General features: G+C 39.5%; 1 protein-coding gene across 1 annotated transcript in view; it reads left to right on the top strand.

The window, feature by feature from the left end:
- LOC150090458 (uncharacterized) overlaps positions 1-26,228 on the top strand; it is a 246,823-nt gene that overhangs the window by 206,104 nt on the left and 14,491 nt on the right. The window contains exon 6 of the mRNA XM_090390323.1: positions 2,387-2,519. Within this exon, the coding sequence (XP_090246449.1) occupies positions 2,387-2,519 (133 nt within the window). The remainder of the gene's footprint in view (positions 1-2,386; positions 2,520-26,228) is intronic.

The raw sequence follows: 26,228 nt of genomic DNA, 5'->3' as shown, positions 1-26,228 counted from the left end.
AAATCACACTGGCCTCCGGCCTTAACAGGAAAACCCCAGTGGGCCGGAGGCCAGTGTGATTTTGGCCATAAACCATAGCATGAGGCCACTACAAATTTCCCCGGGTAAGAATTTTTGACTCAGTCCGCCTCTGTTTATCGATATTGCTTTTCTTTTTTTCTCTGAATCTGTAGTGTCTTCACCAGGACGCTTTTCCTTTTCACACCTTTTAAGTATTTTACTGATTTTTAGGGAATAAAGCACAATTGCAAAACGAGGAGGCATGCTTGATACACATAAACAAAGCTGCGCGCGTGTAGCATCTAAATAAACAATACTGTAAAGGCAGAGATACACTATTAACACCTCACATTTTACTAAAGCACATTTCTGGGGGTTACTACCATAAAACAATGAAAACAATTTCCAGTTGCCTTTCTGCTAGTGGAATCTGTTATAAACTGGTAGTAAACTCGATCTAATGGCATCGATAATACCGATAGCTGGAATTGTGTGGATTTTTACCTTATTATGGTGAAATGTGTTTCCCCTTCACTGATATAAAAAACAAAAATACATTTTCAGAATCTTCTCTTCATTCCTATCATGTTGCATTCAGTTGGGGGTGATTCCACGTTCGACTGCCATTTCTTGTAAACACAAAGGCGAATCGTGCATAAGAGAATTCAGTTCGTGGTATATACGATATCGTTCCCCTATTTATAAATCATGTATGATCAAATTCTTGTAGTGTAAACACGTGTTATACAAGGACTGACTGTACTGGTAAAAACTCTTGCACAATCTTTGTTTAAATGTATCCCATCTCTACAAAACAGATTCCTTCTACCTACGAGTTCGGGCCAAGCTGATAAAAAAATTTCCTCCCCAAAAGCCTTGCAGTGTCCTTCAAGTCTTGTGTTAATCCACAAGGCTTTCAGCATATAATCCCTCTTATCATGCCTGTGCAGAATTGCAGACGCACAGATATCATGGTCCTTTATTTGTATAACAAATCATCAGATTGTGTGCACTTAATATCATTAGTCCCCACATGAATAATAGTATTCTCTTTACTCCTCTTAAAATCTGCCAATCTGTTGGTGACATCATTGATTGTTGCTCCAGGCAGACATACCCTGGTTCTAGTCCACCTATCCTTATTACAAAAAATATTTCCTGTTTCCCTGACAATGGAGTCTCCTAACAGAACTGTTAGTTCTGTTAGGAGACTCCTAGCAGTTTGCACTTGTTTAATCTGTTCTGGCGCCCGAATTGGGAGTGCATCACTTGGTAGGTTACTAGACATTGTATATGTAGTAAAATGCATTCCCACAAGGTGATCATCAAATTTCGCTTTGACTCGCTGCCTCTGCCATTTTGTGTGACAACTTATTCCAGCACTCGACAACTTGCTTCCCATAAGCAAACTTCACAAGATATAATCTTCTATTATGCTGTGGGGCCTTATGTTTAGTGAACCAAATTCCTCTTGACATGGGCATCACCATATAGTGTGGGACCGCCCAATGATACTGCTGGTCCTCCAGATTGTGTACACACGTATACCTGCACCTGTTTTTGTTCTTAATAACCCTACCACAGCCTATGTATTTCTTGTCCCATGATGACACCCAGCAGTCTTTATAATCTCCCGACATCTTGCTTTCTAGGCTGCGGCATATCCTAGTAGAAGCAGTGCAAGAATCAATTTTATCTCTGGCCACTGTTAATCTGCTCATCTCTATATCCCACCCTCCAAGATAGCAATTTTCCAACCCACCTAACTCTGTCTCGTTGCATCAGCAAATTTTTTTGCACCTCCCTCTCTGTTTAAGTATATCCCATCTATGTAAAATCAGTCTCTCCTGTTAACAAGCACAGATTTTGCTGGAAAATATTTTGTCCCATGAGCTTTGCACAGTCTCCAGTACCAAATTGATTGACAAAACTGTTGTTTATGAGCTTAACATAATCCTAAAAATTCTCTCCTGTAGCACAAACAAACTTGAAAATAGGCACATCTTGACCTTAGAAATCCTTGTACTGATAAACACATATACCAGCCAACCAACTATAGTGACGTCATGAAAAATTATTACTTGTGAAAATCTAGCATCATTTCATTAAACTTCTTTTTATTTATGTATATTATTTTATTAATAAAGTATTTTGAGTCAGAATTTAAATTTATAATGTTCTAAAATAAATAAATAAGGGAAGGCATATCTTCTATAAATAATAATTTCTATATCTAAAAATGATTTTTTTTGGTAGGATGCAAAAGCATCTTAATATGCTGATTTCAAATGAATGTATATTTAAAAAATTGTATTTTATTCAGAGTTACATATTTTTGCTAATTATTAATAAAGCATCTCACTTCAATTAACTGTTGGTGATATAGGTAGACTGCTGGAGTATGGGAGTATTGCTGTATACATTGGTTTATGGAGCAATGCCTTTTGATGGGAGTAACTTCAAACGCCTAGTCAAACAGATATCTGAAGGGGATTATTATGAACCCAAAAAGAAATCAGGTAGTCTATGAGAGATATTTAATAAGTTTGTTTGGTTTTTTTTTATAAAAATCAGTTATGTACCAGTATATTTAATTCTTTAAATATTTTGATTGCTCATTTTTATTTGTTTGCATTTTTTGAAATGCATGGTGCATTTCAAAAAAGAGCTATCCTGTGGCATGCAGGTACAATCAGTAAAAGAGAAGCTGTTAGGAAGTTTTGACTTAATGAATCAAGTGTGTCTGCTGTTAGTTGTTTCCAAAACCTAAACTATGAAATAGCATTTTCCATATATAAAGCATTCATGAGGCTTAAACATGACAAGCATCCAAAAATTCATATACATGTTTTCTTTTGCAAGAGTTAAAAAAAAAAAAAAAGAAATAATGTGTATATCAGTTGAAAATTATTATTCGGTTAATGTCCTTGTCTGATTAATAACTGGTCCTGGCACATTAAATTGACTAATGTTCTGGGCACATCAATCGAAAAACTTTAGCATAAAGTTTGCTGGCAGATTTTACCAAACATTTTGCTTCCTACTGGTGTCATGTTATTGTAGTACATAAGGAGCATAACTATCTACATGGCCAAATCTAAAAAATAATGAAACATCAAGTTTTCTTCCACATGCATCTTGCGCCTTTCTCCATGAAGCTACAATTAGCATTAGTAGAGGCATTTCATGCAAGAAAGCAAGCTTATGCAGCATCAGCCAAAAAAAAAAAAAAAAATAAATAAATAAAAAATAACCACTTCCACTTCACCCCTCTGTTCATTCGAAATACCTGTCCAGCTGAGCCTTAAACTTATTTAGGCTATCAACTTCCACGAAAAGGGATGGCAGTCTGTTCCACCAACCAACCACCCGCTGGCTAAAGGCAAATTTCCTCACGTCTATCCTACATCCATCTTTCCTCAATTTGAATTTATGCCCTCTCAGGTGATTATTCTGAGCAAGAGGAAGAATCCCATCAGCATTGAGCATGCTCAAACCATTCAAGGCTTTATACACCTCTATCAGATCACCTCACTGTTGCCTAGTCTCCAGACACTGTAATTTGCAAAACTTAAGCCTTTCTTCATAAGAGCACCCCTTTGTTCCATTCACTAATCTTGTTGCCCTTATCTGTACTTGTTCCAGCATCTCTACATCCTTTTTGAAATGAGGCCTCCAGACCTGTATACAGTACTCTAGGTGTGGCCTGACCATTGCCTTATACAAGGGAATAATCACCTCCTTATCCCTGCTAGAAAAATTCCTATATATCATCGACAATACACCATGAGCTACTCGTGCAGCCCGTCTGCACTGCTCAGAAAACTTCATATCTGCCTGCACAACCACCCCCAGGTCCCTTTCATTCTCTACAACTGTCAGTGTAGTACCACAGAGTTGATACGTTGCTCTGGGGTTGCTGTTTCCCATATGTAGTACTTGACATTTGTCAATGCGAAACTTCATTTGCCACCTCTCAGCCCATATGCTCAACCTTTCCAGATCCTGTTGCAGTAGCATAGTGTCAGTAGTGTCCTCAACAACCCTGCCAACCTTCGTATCGTCTGCAAACTTGGACCATTAAGCTTGATATACCATCATCAATATCATTTATAAATACAGAAAACAATAAAGGAACCAATACTGAACCTTGAGGGACTCCAATAATAACATTAGTCCACGATGAGCAGTGTCCATTGATTACCACGCTCTGTCTTCTCCCCCTCAACCACCCCTTTATCCATAGCAGCAATTTGCCTCCAATGCCACACTGCTCCAATTTGTGCAGCAGTCTTCCATGTGCAACAGTATCAAAAGCCTTTCTAAGATCCAAGTATATAATATCAAAGTTATTCCCTGCATTCAGTTCTTTTGTGACTACATCATAGTATCCAATCAAATTGGTCAGGCAAGACCTGCCCTTAACAAAACCATGCTGCGTCTGAGCTATAACTGAATTCTTGTCTAGATGATCCTACAGTGCTTCTTTAACCAGTGCCTCCATTAATTTTTCTGGAACAGAAGTTAAACTAACAGGTCTATAATTACTTGTGTTGCCCTATGATCCTCCTTTGTGAATTTAGGGTCACATTTGTACATCTCCAGTCCACGGGTACTTCCCCTGAGTCCAAGGAAGCTCTCATAATTATGGCTAAGGGTTTGCTTACTTCCTTTGCTGCCTCCTTTAATATAACTGGATAAATCCCATCCACCCCAAGTGCCTTCCTTGTATTTATCTTCAACAATTTCTCCTCCACTTTACTCTCAGCTATTACAAGATTCTCTAGCTTACTGCCAGAGTTGAATACACCTCTGGCATTCCACTCGCTGAATACCTCCTCATGTGTGAATGTCGATGCAAAATATTCATTTAGTTTGTTAGCTACCTGAGCAAGGTCATCAATAGTTGACCCATCGATATCAAGTGGACCAATCTGATTCATCCCCTTCCTTCTAGAGTTTACATAAGTAAAGAACTCTTTGCTGTTTTTCTTTGCATCCCTTGTCAAAGATATCTCGTAATCTACCTTCGCCTGCCTAACCTCCTTTGTAACTTGGTTACAGATCAACTTGTATCTATCATAGGCTTCTGTGTCATATGTTAATTTGTATGTACCCCATGCATTTTTCTTCTATGCCATATGTCTCATTAGTTCATCTGACATCCATTTAGGCCTAAACCTTGAACAATATTTCTAAGTTGGTATGTAAAGCCTAGTAGCTTCCAAGATAAGTTTTTTTTTTAGCATTAGAAGAGGCATTTGATGCAAGAAAGCAAGCTTATGCAGCATCAGCCAAAAAAAAAAAAAAAAAAAAAACCCACTTCCACTTCACCCCTCTGTTCGTTCAAAATACCTGTCCAGCTGAGCCTTAAACTTATTTAGGCTATCAACCTCCACCACAAGGGATGGCAGTCTGTTCCACCAACCAACCACCCGCTGGCTAAAGGCAAATTTCCGCACGTCTATCCTACATCTGTCTTTCCTCAATTTGAATTTATGCCCTCTCAGGTGATTTTTCTGAGCTAGAGGAAGAATCCCATCAGCATTGAGCATGCTTAAACCATTCAAGGCTTTATACACCTCTATCAGATCACCTCGCTGGTGCCTAGTCTCCAGACACTGTAATTTGCAAAACTTAAGCCTTTCCTCGTAAGAGCACCCCTTTGTTCCATTCACTAATCTTGTTGCCCTTCTCTGTACTCGTTCCAGCAGCTCTACATCCTTCTTGAAATGAGGCCTCCAGACCTGTATACAGTACTCTAGGTGTGGCCCGACCATTGCCTTATACAATGGAATAATCACCTCCTTATCCCTGCTGGAAAAATTCCTGTATATCATTGACAATACTCCATGAGCTACTCTTGCAGCCCGTCTGCACTGCTCAGAGAGCTTCATATCTGCCTGCACAATCACCCCCAAGTCCCTTTCATTCTCTACCACTGTCAGTGTAGTACCACAGAGTTGATACGTTGCCCTGGGGTTGCTGTTTCCCATGTGTAGTACTTTAAATTTGTCAATGTTAAACTTCATTTGCCACCTCTCAGCCCATCTGCTCAACCTTTCCAGATCCTGTTGCAGCAGTGTAGTGTCAGTAGTGTCCTTGACAACCCTGCCAACCTTTGTATCATCTGCAAACTTGGACATTAAGCTTGATATACCATCATCAATATCATTTATAAATACAGAAAACAATAATGGACCCAACACTGAGCCCTGAGGGACTCCACTAATAACATTAATCCACGATGAGCAGTGTCCATTGATTACCACTCTCTGTCTTCTCCCACTCAACCACCCCTTTATCCATAGCAGCAATTTGCCTCCAATGTCACACTGCTCCAATTTGTGTAGCAGTCTTCCATGTGCAACAGTATCAAAAGCCTTTCTAAGATCCAAGTATATAATATCAAAGTTATTCCCTGCATCCAGTTCTTTTGTGACTGCATCATAGTATCCAATCAAGTTGGTCAGGCAAGACTTCCCCTTAACAAAACCATGCTGTGTCTGAGCTATAACTGAAGTCTTGTCTAAATGATCCTGCAGTGCTTCTTTAACCAGTGCCTCCATTAATTTTCCTGGAACAGAAGTTAAGCTCACAGGTCTATAGTTACTTGTGTCAGCCTTTGATCCTCCTTTGTGAATTGGGGTCACATTTGCACATTTCCAGTCTATGGGTACCTCCCCTGAGTCCAAGGAAGCTCTCATAATTATGGCTAAGGGTTTGCTTACTTCCTTTGCTGCCTCCTTTAATATAACTGGATAGATCCCATCCACCCCGGGTGCCTTTCTTGTGTTTATCTTCAACAGTTTCTCCTCCACTTTACTCCTAGTTAGTTCAAGATTCTGTAGCTTACTGCTAGAGTTGAATACACCTCTGGCATTCCCCTCGCTGAATAACTCCTCTTGTGTGAATGTCGATGCAAAATATTCATTTAGTTTGTTAGCTACCTGAGCAGGATCATCAACACTTGACCCATCAATATCAAGTGGACCAATCTGATTCATCCCCTTCCTTCTAGAGTTTACATAAGTAAAGAACTCTTTGCTGTTTTTCTTTGCATCCCTTGCCAAGGATTTCTCGTAATCTGCCTTCGCCTTCCTAACCTCCTTTGTAACTTGGTTGCATATCAACTTGTATCTATCATAGGCTTCTGTGTCATGTGTTAATTTATAAGTATCCCATGCATTTTTCTTCTCTGCCATATGCCTCATTAGTTCATCTGACATCCATTTTGGCCTAAACCTTGAACAATATTTCTTAGTTGGTATGTAAAGCCTAGTAGCTTCCAAGATATGTTCTTTGAATGCTTCCCATTTTGAATTTGCTGTTGGTAACATCATCAGTTGGTCCCACTGTATAGAATTTAAATACTGTCTCAGTCCATCGTAGTCGCCTTTACGGAAGCAATAACCCTTCCCTTTACCCCTAATGGTAGTTACCTCTTTCAGTAAATCCCACTTCAGCACACTGTGATCACTGCCACCTAGTGGTTCATTTATCTGCAGATTCTTAATGCATGAAGAATCACTGCTGATAATCAAATCAAGAGTATTACTCCCTCTAGTTGCCTCCTGAACATGCTGATGTAGAAAACAATCATCCAATAAATCCACAAAAGCCCTGCTAGTGTGTGAGTAACCAGCCCCCAAATTCCAGTCAATATCTGGGAAATTAAAATCTCCCATTATAAGACTCTGATTTACTGGCCCACTCTATTTCCCTGTACAGTTCCTTATTATTCTCATCAGAGTCATTAGGCCTATAGCACACTCCTACTCTCAATTTTGATCTCCCAATGCTTATGTCACACCAAACTGACTCAACACTGCACTGTCCAGCGATGTCGACTGGCTTCACTTCCTTGGTTTTTATGTGTTTCTTAACTAATAGCATAACCCCTCCCCCCTTCCTATCCTGTCTATCCTTTCTGTAGACGTTGTACTCCCCAAATTGCAGTTCTGCATCCCTTATATCTGTGTGACACCACGTCTCTGATATCCCAACAATATCTGCCTTTGATGTTTTGAGCAATACCTCAAATTCATCAAATTTATTTACTAAACTCCTAGCATTGGTGTACACGCAAGTATACCTGCACCTGTTTCTATTCTTAGCTACCCTAACACAACTCATGTGTTTATTTGTAATGCAATGGCTCCCAGCAGTCTCTGAAATACCATGCATCTTGTTTTTCAGGCTTCTGCTCATTCTAATAGAAGCAGTGCAAGAATCTCTTTCACCTCTGCCAGTGGCTACTGTCAATCTATTGGTCTTTGTCTCCCCCCCAAGCTAGCAGTTTTCCGACCCACCTAACACTGCCTCGATAGCATCAGCAAATATTCTTGCACCCTTTCTATTTAAGTGTATCCCATCCCTGTAGAAGCAATCTCTCCTGTTAACAAGTACAGTCCAGGCTGAAAAAAATTCTACCCCTTGAGCCTTGCACAATCTTTCCAGGGCCGAATTGATCGACAAGGCTCTCATCATATACTCCCTCCTATCGTGTCTGGGCAGAATTCCAGACACGATAAATGGGAAGCATTCAAAGTTCTTTGAATGCTTCCCATTTTGAATTTGCTGTTGGTAACATCATCAGTTTGTCCCACTGTATAGAATTTAAATACTGTCTGAGTCCATCGTAGTTGCCTTTACAAAAGCAATAACCCTTCCCTTTACCCCTAATGGTAGTTACATCTTTGAGTAAATCCCACTTCAGCACACTGATCACTGCCACCTAGTGGTTCATTTACCTGCAGATTCTTAATGCATGAAGAATCACTACTGATAATCAAATCAAGATTATTACTCCCTCTAGTTGCCTCCCGAACATGCTGATGTAGAAAACAATCATCCAATAAATCCACAAAAGCCTTGCTAGTGTGTGAGTGACCAGTCCCCAAATTCCAGTCAATATCTGGGAAATTAAAATCCCCCATTATAAGACTCTCTGATTTACTGGCCCACTCTATTTCCCTGTACAGTTTCTTGTTATACTCATCAGAGTCATTAGGCCTATAGCACACTCCTACTCTCAATTTTGATCTCCCAATGCTTATGTCACACCTAACTGAGTCGACACTGCACTGTCCAGCAATGTCGACTGGCTTCACTTCCTTGTATTTTATATATTTCTTAACTAATAGCGTAACCCCTCTTCCCTTCCTATCCTGTCTATCCTTTCTGTAGACATTGTACTCCTCAAATTCCTGTTCTGCATTCCTTATATCTGTGTGACACCACGTCTCTGAAATCCCCACAATATCTGCCTTTGATGTTTTGAGCAATACCTAAAATTCATCAAATTTATTTACTGAACTCTTAGCATTGTTGTACACACAAGTATGCATGCACCTGTTCTTTTTCTTAGCTACCCTAACACAACCCATATGTTTACGTGTACCCCAGTGATTCCCAGCAGTCTCTGAAATATCCTGCATCTAATTTTCCAGGCTGCTGCTCATTCTAATAGAACAGTGCAAGAATCACTTTCACCTCTGCCAATGGCTACTGTTAATCTATTAGTCCTTGTATCCCTCCCCCAATCTAGCAGTTTTCCGACACACCTAACACTGCCTCGATAGCATCAGCAAATATTCTTGCACCCTTTCTATTTAAGTGTATCCCATCCCTGTAGAAGCAGTCTCTCCTGTTAACAAGTACAGACCAGGCTGAAAAAAATTCTACCCCTTGAGCCTTGCACAATCTTTCCAGGGCCGAATTGATCGACAGGGCTCTCATCATATACTCCCTCCTATCGTGTCTGGGCAGAATTGCAGACACTTTCAAATTCAACCCTAATTCACGGCTTTTTTTCAACAGTGACCTGTACTTGTTAATTAATTCCACCGGTCTCCTACTCTTAATATCATTAGTGCCAACATGTACAACTATATCACCTTTTGTGCCCTTAAAAGATGATATCCGCTCTACGTCATCAACCTTTGCCCCTGGCAGACATACCCTGGTCCTGTTCCATCTATCCTTTTTAAAGAGAAAGGTACCACGTTAGTTCTATTAAAGACAACAGAAAATGAAAAGCTGCGCAAATGGCAATGTTAGGCACAGCCCATGACTAAAAATTGCCTCTATCTGTGATATCTTCCCATGATTGAAAATTATCTCCATCTGTGATTGAATAAAAAAAATTTTTTTTTTTTTTTTTTTTTTTTTTTGCCTGGTGCAGCATAAGCCATAGGCTTTCTTTCACCATGCAGCCATTACTAATACTAATAGAAAAAATATGCAGAGAAACAATTGCCTGGGGGAGGGAAATTGTTTTAATCCAAGAAATGGGGTGGTAGTAGTGCTCTTTTAAATGTAGGCCAGTGCTCTTGTTAAATATTTTCAAAGGGCAACTTATCCTTGAGGAAAATAATATGTGGTAATTTGCTTTCAGTCAGAGAGTGATTAATTAATTGTTGGAATGAACTTTCATCTTGTGTTGTGGATATGGGTAGACCAAACTACCATACGGTGTTGTGGAGGGGATGGACAGATGAGGTAGGATACTTTTTTTTTTTTTTTTTTTTTTGGCTGATTCTAATTATATAAGCAAGCTTCCTTGCACTATTAATACTAATTACATTCCTTTATTCTGATCTAGTAATCATACTAAAGGGTATTGCTGAAGGGATGGACTACTAAGTTAGAGTTAAAGACTAGTTATACTAAATGGTGTGACTTTCCAACTACGTTCATGATGTGGTTATTATTAAGCCTTTTAAGGACCACATCAAGAAATTGTATCCATAGTGGCTTATATTGTGTACCATGGACAGTGGTAAGTGTGCTGTGGTGTGACAGAATTTTGGAAAAGTGAGATCAGTAGTGAAAATGTTGAGAAGTGAGTCAGTGGTGAAATTGATTAAGGTTTAAGCTTTTTTCAAAAGACAGAACAAAATTATTGATTTTCTGTATAAATTTCTATAAACAGTTAAGTACTTTAATTCTATAATGAGAAAAGTGAGGAAAATACTATTCAAAAGTCAAAAATGTATAAAATGTTTTTTTCATTTGAAGGCACTATCATTTTGGCTTATATTTGGACATATGCAGTAGATTGGCCATCACACTTCACATTAGTCCTGTATCTTCTTTCATTAGAAATGTTTTGATTTCATTAATAGTAATAATAAGTTTACATGAAATAATAAGTTTATATTATTTCATGTTTATATTATAACACATAAACTGTTACAAAGAATTGTTGCTATTAGTTGAGAAAGCAAAAGCTTATACAGCATCAGCCACAAAAAAAAAAAAAAAAAAAAAAAAATTATAGCCAACTTCATTTGCTCATTCCTTCTGATAGTTTGTCCAAACCTTCCTTAAATTTATTCAGACTGTTTGGTTGAATTTGGCCAACAATCAGTTTACTTTATGCTGAAGGCATAAAGTAAACTGATTTCCCTTCTTTCTTTTTCTTGAAATTTTGTATGTGAATGTTAGTGAGTCATGCCTGAGAAAAATTTAAAGATGCCATCAGCATTTAGTTTATTGAACACATTCGAAGCCTTTAAGCTGTTCCATTAGGTCACCATATGGGTGTCTAGTTTTAAGACCCTGAAATTTACACAATCCCCAGTATCTTTCTTGGTAAGAATACCCTTTTGTCAACAACTAATCCTATTGATCATCTCTGTGCCACAATTTTATGTCATTCCTTAAAATGTTGTTTCCAAAGCTGTATGCAGTATTCCAGATGTTTCCTTACCATTGCTTTATACAGTGGGATAATTACCTTTTTTGTAACTCCAGTCAGAGTTCTGTATATCACTGACAAAATCAGGGTTGAGCAAGCTGAATGCTGATGGGATTCTTCCTCTTGCTCAGATTAAGAACTTGAGGGGGTATAGATTCAAATTGAAGAAAGGCAGTTGTAGAATAGATGTGCGGAAGTTTGCCTTTAGCCAGCAGGTATTTAATTGGTGGAACAGACTTCCATCTTTTATTGTGGAAGTTGATAGCCTAAATAAATTTAAGGCTGAGCTGGACAGGCATTTGGAACGAATGGAGGAGTGAAATGGGAGTTTTTTTTTTTTTTTTTTATCTGATGCTGCATAAACTTCTTTCTTTCATCATATGCCTCTACTAATGCTAATGCTAAAATCCCATCAGCTGTTCTGGCAACTTGTTTGCACTGCTCAATGAACTTCAAGTCAGATGTATAATTATCCCTCGGTCTTGTTTTCCTTATTAACTACTTTTGCTAACTAACTGGTATGTCATTCTGTGATTATTGCTAACCAAATGCAGTACCTTGCATTTATCAATGTTAAACCTCAGTTGCCATTTTTTATCATCCATATGATTAATTTATCTCAATCTTTTTAAAGTAGTATATTCTAATTATTGGCATTAACCACTGTGTCTGCCTTTGACTCATCAGAAAACTTAGACATCAAGTTTGAAATACCTAAATCAATGTCATTAGTAAATATTAAGACCAGTAAGTGGCCCCAACACTAGACTCTGTGTTACCTCATTCATAATATGAATCTATGAACAAAGGCATTTATACACTTTGTTCTACCACTTTGGATATGTTTAGCATTAGCATCAGTAGAGGCTTATGATGCAAGAAAGCAAGCTTATACAGCATCAGCCAAAAAAAAAAAAAAAAAAAAACCCTTTCTATTTCATCCATCCATTTGCTCCAAAAGCTTATCCAGTTCTTCTTTCAATTTTTTAAGCTATCAACTTTCACAATGACAGATGGAAATTTGTTCTAGCAATCAGACACCTGCTAGCTAACAGCAAATTTCCACACATCTATTCTATAACTATGTTTCTTCAATTTGAATTTATTCCCCCTCAAGTGCGTAATCTGAGCAAGAGGAAGAATCCCATCAGCATTGAGCTTGCTCAAACCATTCAAGGCCATATATGCCTCAATCAGATCATTTCTCGGGTGCTTATCTCCAGAGGCTGCAATTTGCAGAAACTTAACCTTTCTTGGTAAGAGCAAAACTGTGTTCCCCTCACCAATATCAGTGCCCTACTCTGCACTCTTTCAGCAGCTCTACATTCTTCCTAAAATAAGGCTTCGACCTGTAGGCAGTACTCAACCTGACCATGCCTTATACAAGGCGATAATCACCTCCTTATCCCTGCCAGCAAAATTTCTGTATATCATTGACAAGACACCATGAGCTGCTTTGGCAAACTGTCTGCACTCCTCAGAAAACTTCATAACTCACTGAACAATTACCCCAGGTCTTTTTCGTTCTCACTACCCTGAGTGCAGTACCAGACAGTTGGTTATTGCTACCCATTAGCAGTATCTTGCATTCTTCAATGTTAAACTTCAGTTGTCACCCATCTCCAAAATTTTTCTAGATTCTGTCACAGCAGAATACTGTCATTAAGAACCCTGCCAACCTTTGTTGGTCTTGGCGCATTATAGCCTTAGTTGCTAATGTGCCAATAAAATTCAAACCAAACCAAGCCGACCTTTGTATCACCCCGGGGGCTCACATCTGGTGAGTATGGACTTGGTACACCCAGGGTCCTGAGCTGGATATCATCATTCTTCTCTTCTTGGTGATTCCCTTCTTCTTTTGACTCTCTCTCTCTCTCTCTCTCTCTCTCAGGGTAACTCGGGAATTTTTTTTTATCCTGGTGCAGCATAAGCCTCAGGCTTTCTTGCACCATATGGCTATTAATAATAATAATAATAAAACTTGCACATTAAGCCTAATATATCTTCATCATTATAATTGATAAATATACAAAACAATAATGAGCCCAACACCAAACCCTGAGGATTTCACTAATAACATTAGTCCACGCAGAGTCTTGTCCTGTCTTGTCTTGTCTTGTCTTGTCTTTTCATACTCAACATTCCTTTTATCCATAGCAGCAACTTGCCCTTAATGCCTACCACTACAATTTGTACAGCAGTCTTCCATTTGCAACAGTATCAAAAGCTTCTTTTGACACTGTTGTGACAATGTGATTTTGTGATATCAAAATTATTTTTTGCATCCAGTTCCTTTGTGACCACATCATAGTATCCAATCAAATTGGTTAGACAAGACTTCCCCTTAACAAACCCGTGCTGTGTCTGAACTATAACTGCAGCCTTGGCTTCATAATCCTGCAGTGCTTCTTTAACCAGTGATTCCATTATTTTTATTGTAACAGAAGTTAAACTAACAGGTCTGTAATTACTGGTGTCATCCTTTGATTCCCCCCCTTGTGAATTCAGTATACATTTGCACATCTCCAGTCTGTGGGAACCTCCTCTGAATCGGTGGATGCCCTCATAATTATGTCTAATGGTTTGCTTACTTCCTTTTCTGCCTCTGTTAATATAGCTGGATAGATGCCATCCAAACCTGGTGTCTTTCTTATGTTTAACTTCAACAATTTTTTATTCATTCTGATGAGTACAACGAACAATTGTGCAGAGAAATAGAGTGGGCCAGTAAATTAGAATGTCTTGTAATGGGGGATTTTAACTTTCTAGATATTGACTGGAACTTGTGGGTTGGTCACTTGCACGCTAGCAAGACTTTTTGTGGATTTATCGGAAGATTGTTTTCTACTACATGTTCAAGGGTCAACCAGAGGGGGTAATACACTTGATCTGATTATCAACAGTGATGACCCATGCATTAGGAATTTGCAGATAAAGGAACAACAAGGTGACAGTTATCACAGTCTACCGATGTGGGATTTACTTAAAGATGTAACTCCTATCAAGGGTAAAGGGAAGGTTTTTTGTTTCGTAAAGGTGACTAAAGTAGTCTCTGGCAGTTTTTGAATTCTTTACAGTGGGATCAACTGATGATGTTAAAAACAGTGATTTCTAAATGGGAGGCCTTCAGGGAATTAATCTTGGAAACTACTAGGCTTTTCATACCAACTATGATATACTGTTCAAGATTTAGGCCCAATTGGTCCCAAAGATTGTCACAGGTTGAGAGAATGAGGTAGACACATTCTCTCTACTTGCTACCTGAGTGTCTAAAACGCTGATGGAACAGATATTCGGTGGACCCAATCTTGGCGAAGTCCAGACGGTCTGTGTCAGCCAAATGCTCTGCTTGCACCTTCATGATAGTGGGACTGTTAGTAATACTGGGTATAACCTCAGTGCACAAACACACTGGATGACCACCCAGGTGTGAATCAACGTAAGCAGGGGTCGAAGTGTGGCACCAACACCACATGGAGGAATGCCGCTGCTCTGTGTTAAGAGGCAATACTAGGTGGTAGATGACTCATCAACCGGTGCAATACCACCATTTTGCTTATTGGAGGTTTGAAGTGGTGGAACTCATGTTTAGTCTCCAGAGCTAAGTTCCGGTCAACCCTTCCCTATCTCTTCCACCATGCAGTATGACTGGTGACTTTTGAGGTTATGATGAATCTGCTGACGAGGCTAGTAGGAGCCAGACGTGTTCAAAGCCGCTAAGTGGATTTTTCTTATTTATTGATTTGAAATTATTGTTTTTCTAAAACTTTTGATTTAAATTTAGTAATATAGCATTATTTTGTGATTTTCTGATTAATCTGGTGTATTTATTCTTTACTCGGCCTTGTAATTGCATAAAAGTATCGGTAAGGGTATAAAATCCACGTGTTACAAGTTGCAACTCCGCTGAACGAGAAGTTTTTTAGCCATATTTAGTCGCTTTATTGAATATTTTTTACATCAAATTATTTTCTGTAAGTAGCTTATAAACCTAGTAAAGATCGTTAGTTTATTCTGAATTGAGACAGCGAGATTTGAAAGTTAATTAATACTTTACCGTTCGTAACTTGTCACCTTTGTCATAGATAGCGTTAGTATAATATAGGTTATATTGTCAGTTGATCGGTAGAATCTATTAAACTTGTTGAACTTCGTTGTCAATTAAATTGTACTTTTAACTAAATACATATAACGATTTAGATTAAAAATGTTACATAATTAATTAATACATAACTGATACGGAAGTTATATAAAGGGAACTGGTAGATAATTAATACTTGACACTGAAAAATATATATGCCGTTATAACTGTGTTGGGATACAAGTTTAGGGTTATAATTTTGAACTATAATTGAAAATTTAATGAAATTAATAGAAATTATGACTCAGACCAGAGCAGCAAAGCAAAAGGCTCAAGCTAATGGAAGTACTGTGGCTCAGAGGAGAACTGAGGGAGGCAGTTGCCTTCTGAATCACAGCCTTTTAAAATGCACTACTTGCATGATGTTTGTGGAGCATTCAGGTATGGGACATGATACTGCCATGGGGGATGTCTTTGTGTGTGTGCACGATGCAAGCAGTGTATCGAAATCAGGCAACAACTCAGCGTTGTTATGGGCCTATATGAGAGCTTGAAGGACAGGGTGGATGCCCTCGAAGGAACTAAATTGAGGGGCCCATCAAGCTCTCAGCTGCCCACATCAATGTCAGAGCTTGCACTTGGTCATCGCGAGACACAGAGACAATCCCCAAGGCAGAATGCGCTGGTCCCGAAGGAACTAGTAGTTGTTGGTGACTCTATTGTCAGGGAAACGGGGAATATGCTTTGTAAAAAAGATAGGTGGAACAGGACCAGGGTATGTCTGCCAGGGGCAAAGGTTGATGACGTTGAAGAGAGAATATCATCTTTTAAGGGCACAAAAGGTGATATAGTTGTACACGTTGGCACTAATAATATTAAGAGTAGGAGACCGGCAGAATTACTTAACAAGTACAGGTCACTGTTGAAAAAAGCTGCGAATTAGGGTTGAATTTGAAAGTGTCTGCAATTCTGCCCAGACACTATAGGAGGGAGTATATGATGAGAGCCTTGTCGATCAATTCAGCCCTGGAAAGATTGTGCAAGGCTCAAGGGGTAGAATTTTTTTCAGCCTGGACTGTACTTGTTAACAGGAGAGACTGCTTCTACACGGATGGGATACACTTAAATAGAAAGGGTGCAAGAATATTTGCTGATGCTATCGAGGCAGTGTTAGGTGGGTTGGAAAACTGCTAGCTTGGGGGGGAGACAAAGACTAATAGATTAACAGTAGCCACTGGCAGAGGTGAAAGAGATTCTTGCACTGCTTCTATTGGAATGAGCAGAAGCCTGAAAAACAAGATGCAGGATATTTCAGAGACTGCTGGGAGTCATTGCGGTACAAGTAAACACATGGGTTGTGTTAGGGTAGCAAAGAATAGAAACAGGTGCATGTGTACTTGTGTGTACACAAATGCTAGGAGTTAAGTAAATAAATTTGAGGTATTGCTCAAAACATCAAAGGCAGATATTGTTGGGATTTCTAGACGTGGTGTCACACAGATATAAGGAAGGCAGAACTGGAATTTAGGGAGTAAAACGTCTATAGAAAGGATAGACAGGATAGGAAGGGAGGAGGGGTTATGCTATTAGTTAAGAAACACATGAAATCCAAGGAAGTGAAGCCAGTCGACATCGCTGGACAGTGCAGTGTTGAGTCAGTTTGGTGTGACATAAGCATTGGGAGATCAAAATTGAGAGTAGGAATGTGCTATAGGCCTAACGACTCTGATGAGTATAATAGGAAACTGTACAGGGAAATAGAGTGGGCCAGTAATTCAGAGAGGCTTATAATGGGGGATTTTAATTTCCAAGATATTGACTAAAATTTGGGGGCTGTTCACTCACACACTAGCAAGGCTTTTGTGGATTTATTGGATGATTGTTTTCTACATCAGCATGTTAGGGAGGCAACTAGAGGGAGTAATACTCTTGATTTGATTATCAGTAGTGATTCTTCATGCATTAAGAATCTGCAGATAAATGAACCACTAGGTGGTAGTGATCACATTGTGCTCAAAGAGGTAACTACCATTAGGGGTAAAGGGAAGGGTTATTGCTTTCGTAAAGGCAACTACGATGGACTGAGACAGTATTTAAATTCTATACAGTGGGACCAACTGATGATATTACCAACAGCAAATTCAAAATGGGAAGCATTCAAAGAACTTATCTTGGAAGCTACTAGGCTTTACATACAAACTAAGAAATATTGTTCAAGGTTTAGGCCAAAATGGATGTCAGATGAACTAATGAGACATATGGCAGAGAAAAAAAAATGCATGGGATACATATAAATTAACACATGACACAGAAGCCTATGATAGATATAAGTTGATCTGTAACCAAGTTACAAAGGAGGTTAGGCAGGCGAAGGCAGATTACGAGAAATCTTTGGCAAGGGATGCAAAGAAAAACAGCAAAGAGTTCTTTACTTATGTAAACTCTTGAAGGAAGAGGATGAATCAGATTGGTCCACTTGATATCGATGGGTCAACTGTTGATGATCCTGCTCAGGTAGCTAACAAACTAAATGAATATTTTGCATCACCATTCACACATGAGGAGTTATTCAGCGAGGGGAATGCCAGAGGTGTATTCAACTCTGGCAGTAAGCTAGAGAATCTTGTAATAACTGAGAGTAAAGTGGAGGAGAAATTGTTGAAGATAAATACAAGATAGGCACCTGGGGTGGATGGGATCTATCCAGTTATATTAAAGGAGGCAGCAAAGGAAGGAAGTAAGCAAAGCCTTAGCCATAATTATGAGAGCTTCCTTGGACTCAGGGGAGGTACCCATAGACTGGAGATGTGCAAATGTGACTCCAATTCACAAAGGAGGATCAAAGGCTGACACAAGCAATTATAGACCTGTGAGTTTAACTTCTGTTCCAGGAAGATTAATGGAGGCACTGGTTAAAGAAGCATCGCAGGATCATCTAGACAAGACTTCAGTTATAACTCAGACACAGCATGGGTTTGTTAAGAGGTAGTCTTGCCTGACCACAAAAGAACTGGATGCAGGGAATAACTTTGATATTATATATTTGGATCTTAGAAAGGCTTTTGATACTGTTGCACATGGAAGACTGCTGCAGAAATTGGAGCAGTGTGGCCTTGGTGGCAAATTGCTGCTATGGATAAAGGGATGGTTGAGTGGGAGAAGACAGAGAGTGGTAATCAATGGACACTGCTTATCGTTGACTAATGTTATTAGTGGAGTTCCTCAGGGTTCAGTGTTGTTTTCTGTATTTATAAATGATATTGATGATGCTATATCAAGCTTAATGGTCGAAGTTTGCAGACGATACGAAGGTTGGCAGGGTTGTTAAGAACACTACTGACGCTATGCTGCTGCAACAGGATCTGGAAAGGTTGAGCAGACGGGCTGAGAGGTGGCAAATGAAGTTTAACATTGACAAATGTAAAGTACTACACATAGGAAACAGCAACCCCAGAGCAACGTATCAACTCTGGGTACTTCACTGACAGTGGTAGAGAATGAAAAGGACCTGACGGTAATTGTGCAGGCAGATATGAAGTTCTTTGAGCAGTGCAGATGGTCTGCAAGAGTAGCTCATGGTGTCTTGTCAATGATACACAGGAATTTTTCTAGCAGGGATAAGGAGGTGATTATTCCCTTGTATAAGGCAATGGTCAGGCCACACCTTGAATACTGTATACAGGTCTGGATGCCTCATTTCAAGAAGGATGTAGAGCTGCTGGAACGAGTACAGAGAAGGGCAACAAGAGTAGTGAATGGAACAAAGGGGTGCTCTTACAAAGAAAGGTTTAAGTTTTGCAAATTACAGTGTCTGGAGACTAGGCACCGGCGAGGTGATCTGATAGAGGTGTATAAAGCCTTGAATGGTTTGAGCATGCTCAATGCTGATGGGATTCTTTCTCTTGCCCAGAATAATATCCTGAGAGGGCATAAATTCAGATTGTGGAAAGACATGTAGGATAGATGTTCAGAAATTTGCCTTTAGCTAGCGGGTAGTTGGTTGGTGGAACAGACTTCCGTCCCTTGTGGAAGTTAATAGCCTAAATAAATATAAGGCTCAGCTGGACAGGTATATCGAATGAACAGAGGCGTGAAATGGAAGTGTTTTTTTTTGGCTGATGCTGCATAAGCTTGCTTTCTTGCATCGTATGCCTCTACTAATGCTAATGCTAACAAGGTTGGCGAGAGGAACAAAGGGGGTTCTCTTACCAGAAGAGGCTTAAATTCTGTCAGTTGCAGCATCTGGAGACTAGGCACCTGTCATGTGATCTGATTGAGGTGTACAACGCTTTGAACATTTTGAGAAGGCTGAATGCTGATGGCATACTTCCACTTGCTTAGATTAAGAACCTGAATGGGCATAAATTCAAATTGAAGAAAGACAATTGTCGAATTGATGTGCAGAAGTTTATCTTTAGTCAGCAGGTAGTTGATTGCTGGAACTGACTTTCATCTCTTGTTGTGAAAGTTGATAGCTTAAATAAAAATTTAAGTCTGAACTAGACAAGCATTTGGCGTGACTGGATGGGTGAAATGGGAAGGTTTTTTCCTTTTATGGCTGATGCTCTATAACCTTGTTTTCCTGCATCATATGCCTCAACTAATGCTAATACTAATTTCTCTTCCACTTTGCTCTCAGTTATTACAGAATCATTTATCTCCCTTATTTTAGCTTGATAACTTCTGGCCTCCACTTCCCTACAGAATTCTTCATTTGTGAATATAGATGCAGAATACGTGTTCAGTTCCATCAACAGTTGCAATATCGTGAACCAATCAGAACCAATCTGATTAACCCCCCTGTTTTTCTACATTTTCTTTCAGTGAAGTCTTTGTTTTCTCTGCGTCCTTGCCAAATATTTGTCATAATCTGCCTTCGGTTGCTTAATCTCCTTTGTGATTGCTGACTAGCTTTTATCTGTGTTGCCTGATAATTTATATGCATCACATGCATATTTCTCCTACCACAAGTCTCATTAGTTCATCTTACATCCCCATTTAGGCCTAAACTGTGAACAGTATTTCTTAGATGGTATGAAAAGCCTAGTAGCTTTCAAGATTAATTCCTTGAATGCTTTCCATTTATAATTTGCTTATGGTAACATCATCAGTTGGTCCAACTGTATGGAATTTAAAAAAGTCCGAGACCAGTGTAATCACTTTTATGACAGCAGAAACCCTTCCCTTTAACCTTGATGGTAGTTTCATCAAATCCCACATCAGCACACTGTGATCACTGCTTACTGGTGACTCTTTTAACTACAGATTCTTAATGCATGAATAATCACTGCTGATAATCAGATCAAGAGTATTACTACCTCTGGTTGCTCCTCTAACATGTTGCTGTAGAAAACTTTCATAATAAATCCACAAAAGTCTTGCTAGTTTTTGAGTGACCAATCTGTATGTTCCAGGCAATATCTGTGAAGTTAAAATCCCCCATTATAAGACATTCTGATTTACTGGCTCATCAGAGTCAGTGGGCCTATAATATACTCCTACTGTCATATTTGCTTTCCCAATGCTTCAGTCACACCAAATTGACTCGCCATTGCTCTTTCCACCTGTGTCTACTGATGAACTGCCTTTGATTTTATGTGTTTCCTGCCATAGCCTAACAGCATAACCCCTCCTCTCTTACTATCCTGTCTGTCCTTTTTGTACAAATTGTTCTCCCCATATTCAAATTCTGCATCCCTTATATCTGGCTGACGCCTTCGTCTCTAATATATCCAATGTCTGCTTTTAATATATTGATCAGCACTTCAAATTCATCAAATTTATTTACTGTGTTCCTAGCATTGGTGTACATGCAATGCTAGGAACCTGTACCTAGTATCTGTATACCTGTACCACTTCATACCCACCGACTGGGCTGGCCAGGTGGGTAAAGTGCCTGCCTGGCAACCCAAAGGTCGCGGGTTCGAATCCCGCCTCGGGCTTGGATCACAGTACTGCAAAAACCTTGGGAGGTGCACTATGGCTACAGAAGCCGATGCGCCAACAACTACCAAAAAAAAAAAAAAAAAAACCTGTTCATACTCTTAATTACCCTAACACAGCTCATGTATATACTTGTTCCATGATGATCCCCAGCAGCCTTGCTTCCCAGGCTGCTGCTCATTCCAATAGAAGCAGTGCAAGAATCACTTTCACCTCTGCCTGCAACTACTGTTAATCTATTAGTATGGGAATTCTCCCCCCCCCCCCCCAAGCTAGCAGTTTTCCAACCCACTTATCACTGCCTTGATAGCATCAGCAAATATTCCATTTCTGTAGAAGCAATCTCTCCTGTTAACAAGCACAGACCACACTGAGAAAATTCTACCCCATGAAACTTGCATAATCTCTCTAGGGCAAAATTGATTGACAAGGCTTTTATCATGTACTCCCTTCTATTGTGTTTTTGCAAAATTTCAGACACTTTCAAATTTAACCCCAACCCGTGACTTTTTTCCAACATTTACCTGTACTTGTTAAGTAAATCTGCAGATCCACTCTTAATGTTATTAGTGGCGACATGTACAACGATATTAACTTTTGTGCCCTTAGAAGATGATATCTGTTCTACAATATATCTGTTCTACAATGTTCTGTATGATATCTGTTCTACAATGTTCTGTATGATATCTGTTCTGCAATGTTCTACAATATCATCAACTTTTGCTCCTGGCAAACGTAACCTGTGGTTATTCCACCTATCCTTCTTGCCCAATATATTTCCCATTTCCTTGCCAATAGAGCCGCCAACAATAACTAGCTCCTGTGGGACCACTGCATTTTGCCTCAAAGGTTGCTGCTGGTCCGTGATGCACAAGAGTGAGTTCTGGCCTTGAGTTGGACAGTTTGAGAGCTTGATGGTTTCCCCATTTTAATTCCTTCGAGGGCATCTACCCTATTCTTCAAATCCTCATAGATGCCAATCAGAATGGTGAGTTGGCACCTAATTTTACCCATGGTGATAACTTTCTCTTAATGCCATATTTCTCTGATTTATACAACAGTCATTTATCTGGAACAGTATTAAAAGCTTTACTGAAATCTAGTTATATGGTGTCTCTATTACTTTTTATATTCAGTTCTTTTGTGATGACCTCTTAGAACACCTTATGGCCCCATTTCTATCAAAATAATAATTTCGTTCCTATCAAAGTGGAATTATAAAGTAGTAGTGGGATGTGATGCAAGAAAGCATGTGTATGAGCTTATGCAGCATCAGCCAAAAAAAAAAATCACACCATTCCCTCCAAACGCCTGTCCGGTTCCTCCTTAAATTTATTCAACCTATCAACTTCCACAATGACATGTGGAAGTTTGTTCCAGCAATTAACCACCTGCTGGCTAAAGGCAAATTTCCGCACATCTATTCTACATCTGTCTTTTCTTAATTTAAATTTATGCCCCCTTAGGTTCGTAATCTGAAAAGTGAAAGGATCCCATCAGAATTCAGTGTGCTCAACCCATTCAAGTTCTTGTACAGATACTTGTACACCTCAATCAGATCACCGCACAGGTGCCTAGTCTTCTGCCACTGCAATTTGCAGAACTTAAGCCTCTCTTGGTAAGAGGATCCCTTCATTCCCATCACCAATCTTGTTGCCCATCTCTGTACACACTCAAGTAAATCTACATTCTTCCTAAAATGAGGCCTCCAGACCTGTATGCAGGACTCAAGGCATGGCCTGACCATTGCCTTATACAGAGGGATAATCACCTCCTTTTCCCTGCTAGCAAAATTCCTATCCATGACCTGCCCTGGCAGCCTGTCTGCATTGCTCAGAAAACTTCATATCTGCCTGCACAATTACTCCCAGGTCTTTTTCATTTTCTACCACCTTAAGTGTAGTACCACACAGTTGGTACATTTCTCTGGGGTTACTGCCAGAAGTGGAAACTGAAGGTTAACTTCAGTTGCCACTTCTTAGCCCATCTGCCAAAATTATCTAGATCCTGTTGCATAGCACACTGCCATTACTGTCATTAACAACCTTGCCAACCTTTGTATCATCTGCAAACTTCAACATTAAGCCTGATATACCTTCATCAATATCATTGATAAATATACAAAACAACAGTGGACCCAACACCGAACCCTGTGGGACTCCACTAATAACATTAATCCACGAAGAGCAGCACCCATTAATTAACACCCTCTGTCTTCTCCCACTCGACCATCCTTTTATCCATTGTAGCAACTAGTTATTATTTACCCTTAATACCATTCTGCTCCAATTTGTACAATAGTCTTTCATGCGCAACAGTATCAAAAGCTTTCCTGAAATCCAAATAGATGATATCAAAATTATTTTTTGCATCCAGTTCCTTTGTAACCACATCATAATATCCTATCAAATTTGTCAGACAAGACTTCCCCTTAACAAACCCATGCTGTGTCTAAATTATTGCTGCAGTCTTGTGTAGATGATCCTGCAATGCATCTTTAACCAGTCACTCCATTATTTTACCCGGAACAGAAGTTAAACTAACTGGTCTGTAATTACTCGTGTCACCCTTCGATCCCCCTTTGTGAATTGGGGATACATTTGCACATCTCCAGTCCATGGGAACCTCCCCTGAGTCCAAGGATGCGCTCATAATTCTGGCCAAGGGTTTGCTTAGTTGCTTTGCCGCCTCCTTTAATATAACTGGATAGATCCCATCCACCCTAGGTGTTTTTCTTATGTTTAACTTCAACAATTTCTCCTCCACTTTGCTCTCAGTTATTACAAAATCATTAAGTATCCTGCTACAATTTGATAACCGTCTGCCATTTCCAAACCTAAAGAGGGCGCTGACTCTCTTTAGAAAATACAGCTGCGAGTTACAGGCTCCGAAAAAAACGATAAGTGTTTGCTTTTTATTTTCATAATTGTTATTTTATATTGTACTTAATACGTAGTCTTATAGTTTTAATTATGCTGGTTATTTTTATTTTAATTTATATAAACAGTTTTCGTAGATATACGTAATACTTTATAAAACCGTTATTTCGTTCGAATATTGCAGGCATTGTTTTTGTATATAGTGATACGGAATTCAAATTTTTAATTGAGGTAGCTCTAACGTATAATTATAGAAACAGTAATACGCTTCACTGTTTCTATTAGATAGCTTAGTATTGACATTTAATTAATTTAATTTATTGATTTTATTAATTTAAAGTATCATGCCCCAAACTAGAGCAGCAAAGCAATGGGCACAAAGTGGCAGGAGTGCTGTGACTCGGGGGGAGAACTGAGGGGGGCGATTCTCCAACGCATCACAGCCTAAAAAAATGTGCAACTTGTGAAATGTTTGCCGAACTATCTGGAACGGAACATGATATTGCCATGGGGGATGTCTTTGTGTGTGCGCGATGTAAGGAAATCAGGCGACAACTCAGCGTTGTTATGGGCCTATATGAGAGTTTGAAGGACAGGGTGGATGCCCTCGAAAGATCTAAATTGAGGGGCCCATCAGGCTCTCAGCTGCCCACATCAATGCCAGAGCTTGCACTTGGTTTTCACGCAACACAGCGGCAACCCCCAAGGCAGAAAGCGCTGGTCCCTCAGGAACTAGTAGTTGTTGGTGACTGTATTGTCAGGGAAACAGGAAACATCCTTTGTAAAAAGGATAGGTGGAACAGGACCAGGGTATGTCTGCCAGGGGCAAAGGTTAATGACATTGTAGAGCAGATATCATCTTTTAAGGGCACAAAAGGTGATATAGTTGTACACGTTGGCACTAATGATATCAGCAGTAGGAGACCGGCAGAATTACTTAACAAGTACAGGTCACTGATGAAAAAAAGCCGTGAATTAGGGTTGAATTTGAAAGTGTCTGCAATTCTGCCCAGACATGATAGGAGGGAGTATATGATGAGAGCTTTGTCAATCAATTCGGCCCTGGAAAGATTGTGCAAGGCTCAAGGGATAGAATTTTTTTCGGCCTGGACTGTACTTGTTAACAGGGGAGACTGCTTCTACAGGGATGGGATACACTTAAATAGAAAGGGTGCAAGAATATTTGCTGATGCTATCGAGGCAGTGTTGGGTGGGTCGGAAAACTGATAGCTTGAGGGGATACCAGGACTAATAGTTTAACAGTAGCCGTAGGCAGTGATTCTTGCACAACTTCTATTAGAATAAGTAGCGACCTGGAGCAAGGGGTGTTGGGGTTTCAGGAATGGGTGGCAGTAATCGTGAAACAGGTGGGTATATGGGATGTGTTAGAGTAGCTAAGAATAAGAATAGGTGCATGTATACCAATGCTAGAAGTATAGTAAATAAATTTGATGAATTTGAAGTGTTGGTCAAGACATCAAAGGCGGATATTGTTGGGATATCAGAGACATGGTGTCACACTGATATAAGGAATGCCGAACTGGAATTTGGGGAGTACAATGTGTACAGAAAGGATAGACAGGATAGGAAGGGAGGAGGTGTTATGCTGTTAATTAAGAAA

Source organism: Mastigoproctus giganteus, chromosome 2 (genome assembly GCF_048544385.1).
Source record: "Mastigoproctus giganteus isolate SK-2022 chromosome 2, ASM4854438v1, whole genome shotgun sequence".
Classification (NCBI taxonomy): Eukaryota; Metazoa; Arthropoda; class Arachnida; order Uropygi; family Thelyphonidae; genus Mastigoproctus; species Mastigoproctus giganteus.
The sequence above is the reverse complement of the archived record's forward strand: the minus strand, read 5'-3'. Positions and strand labels throughout refer to the sequence as shown.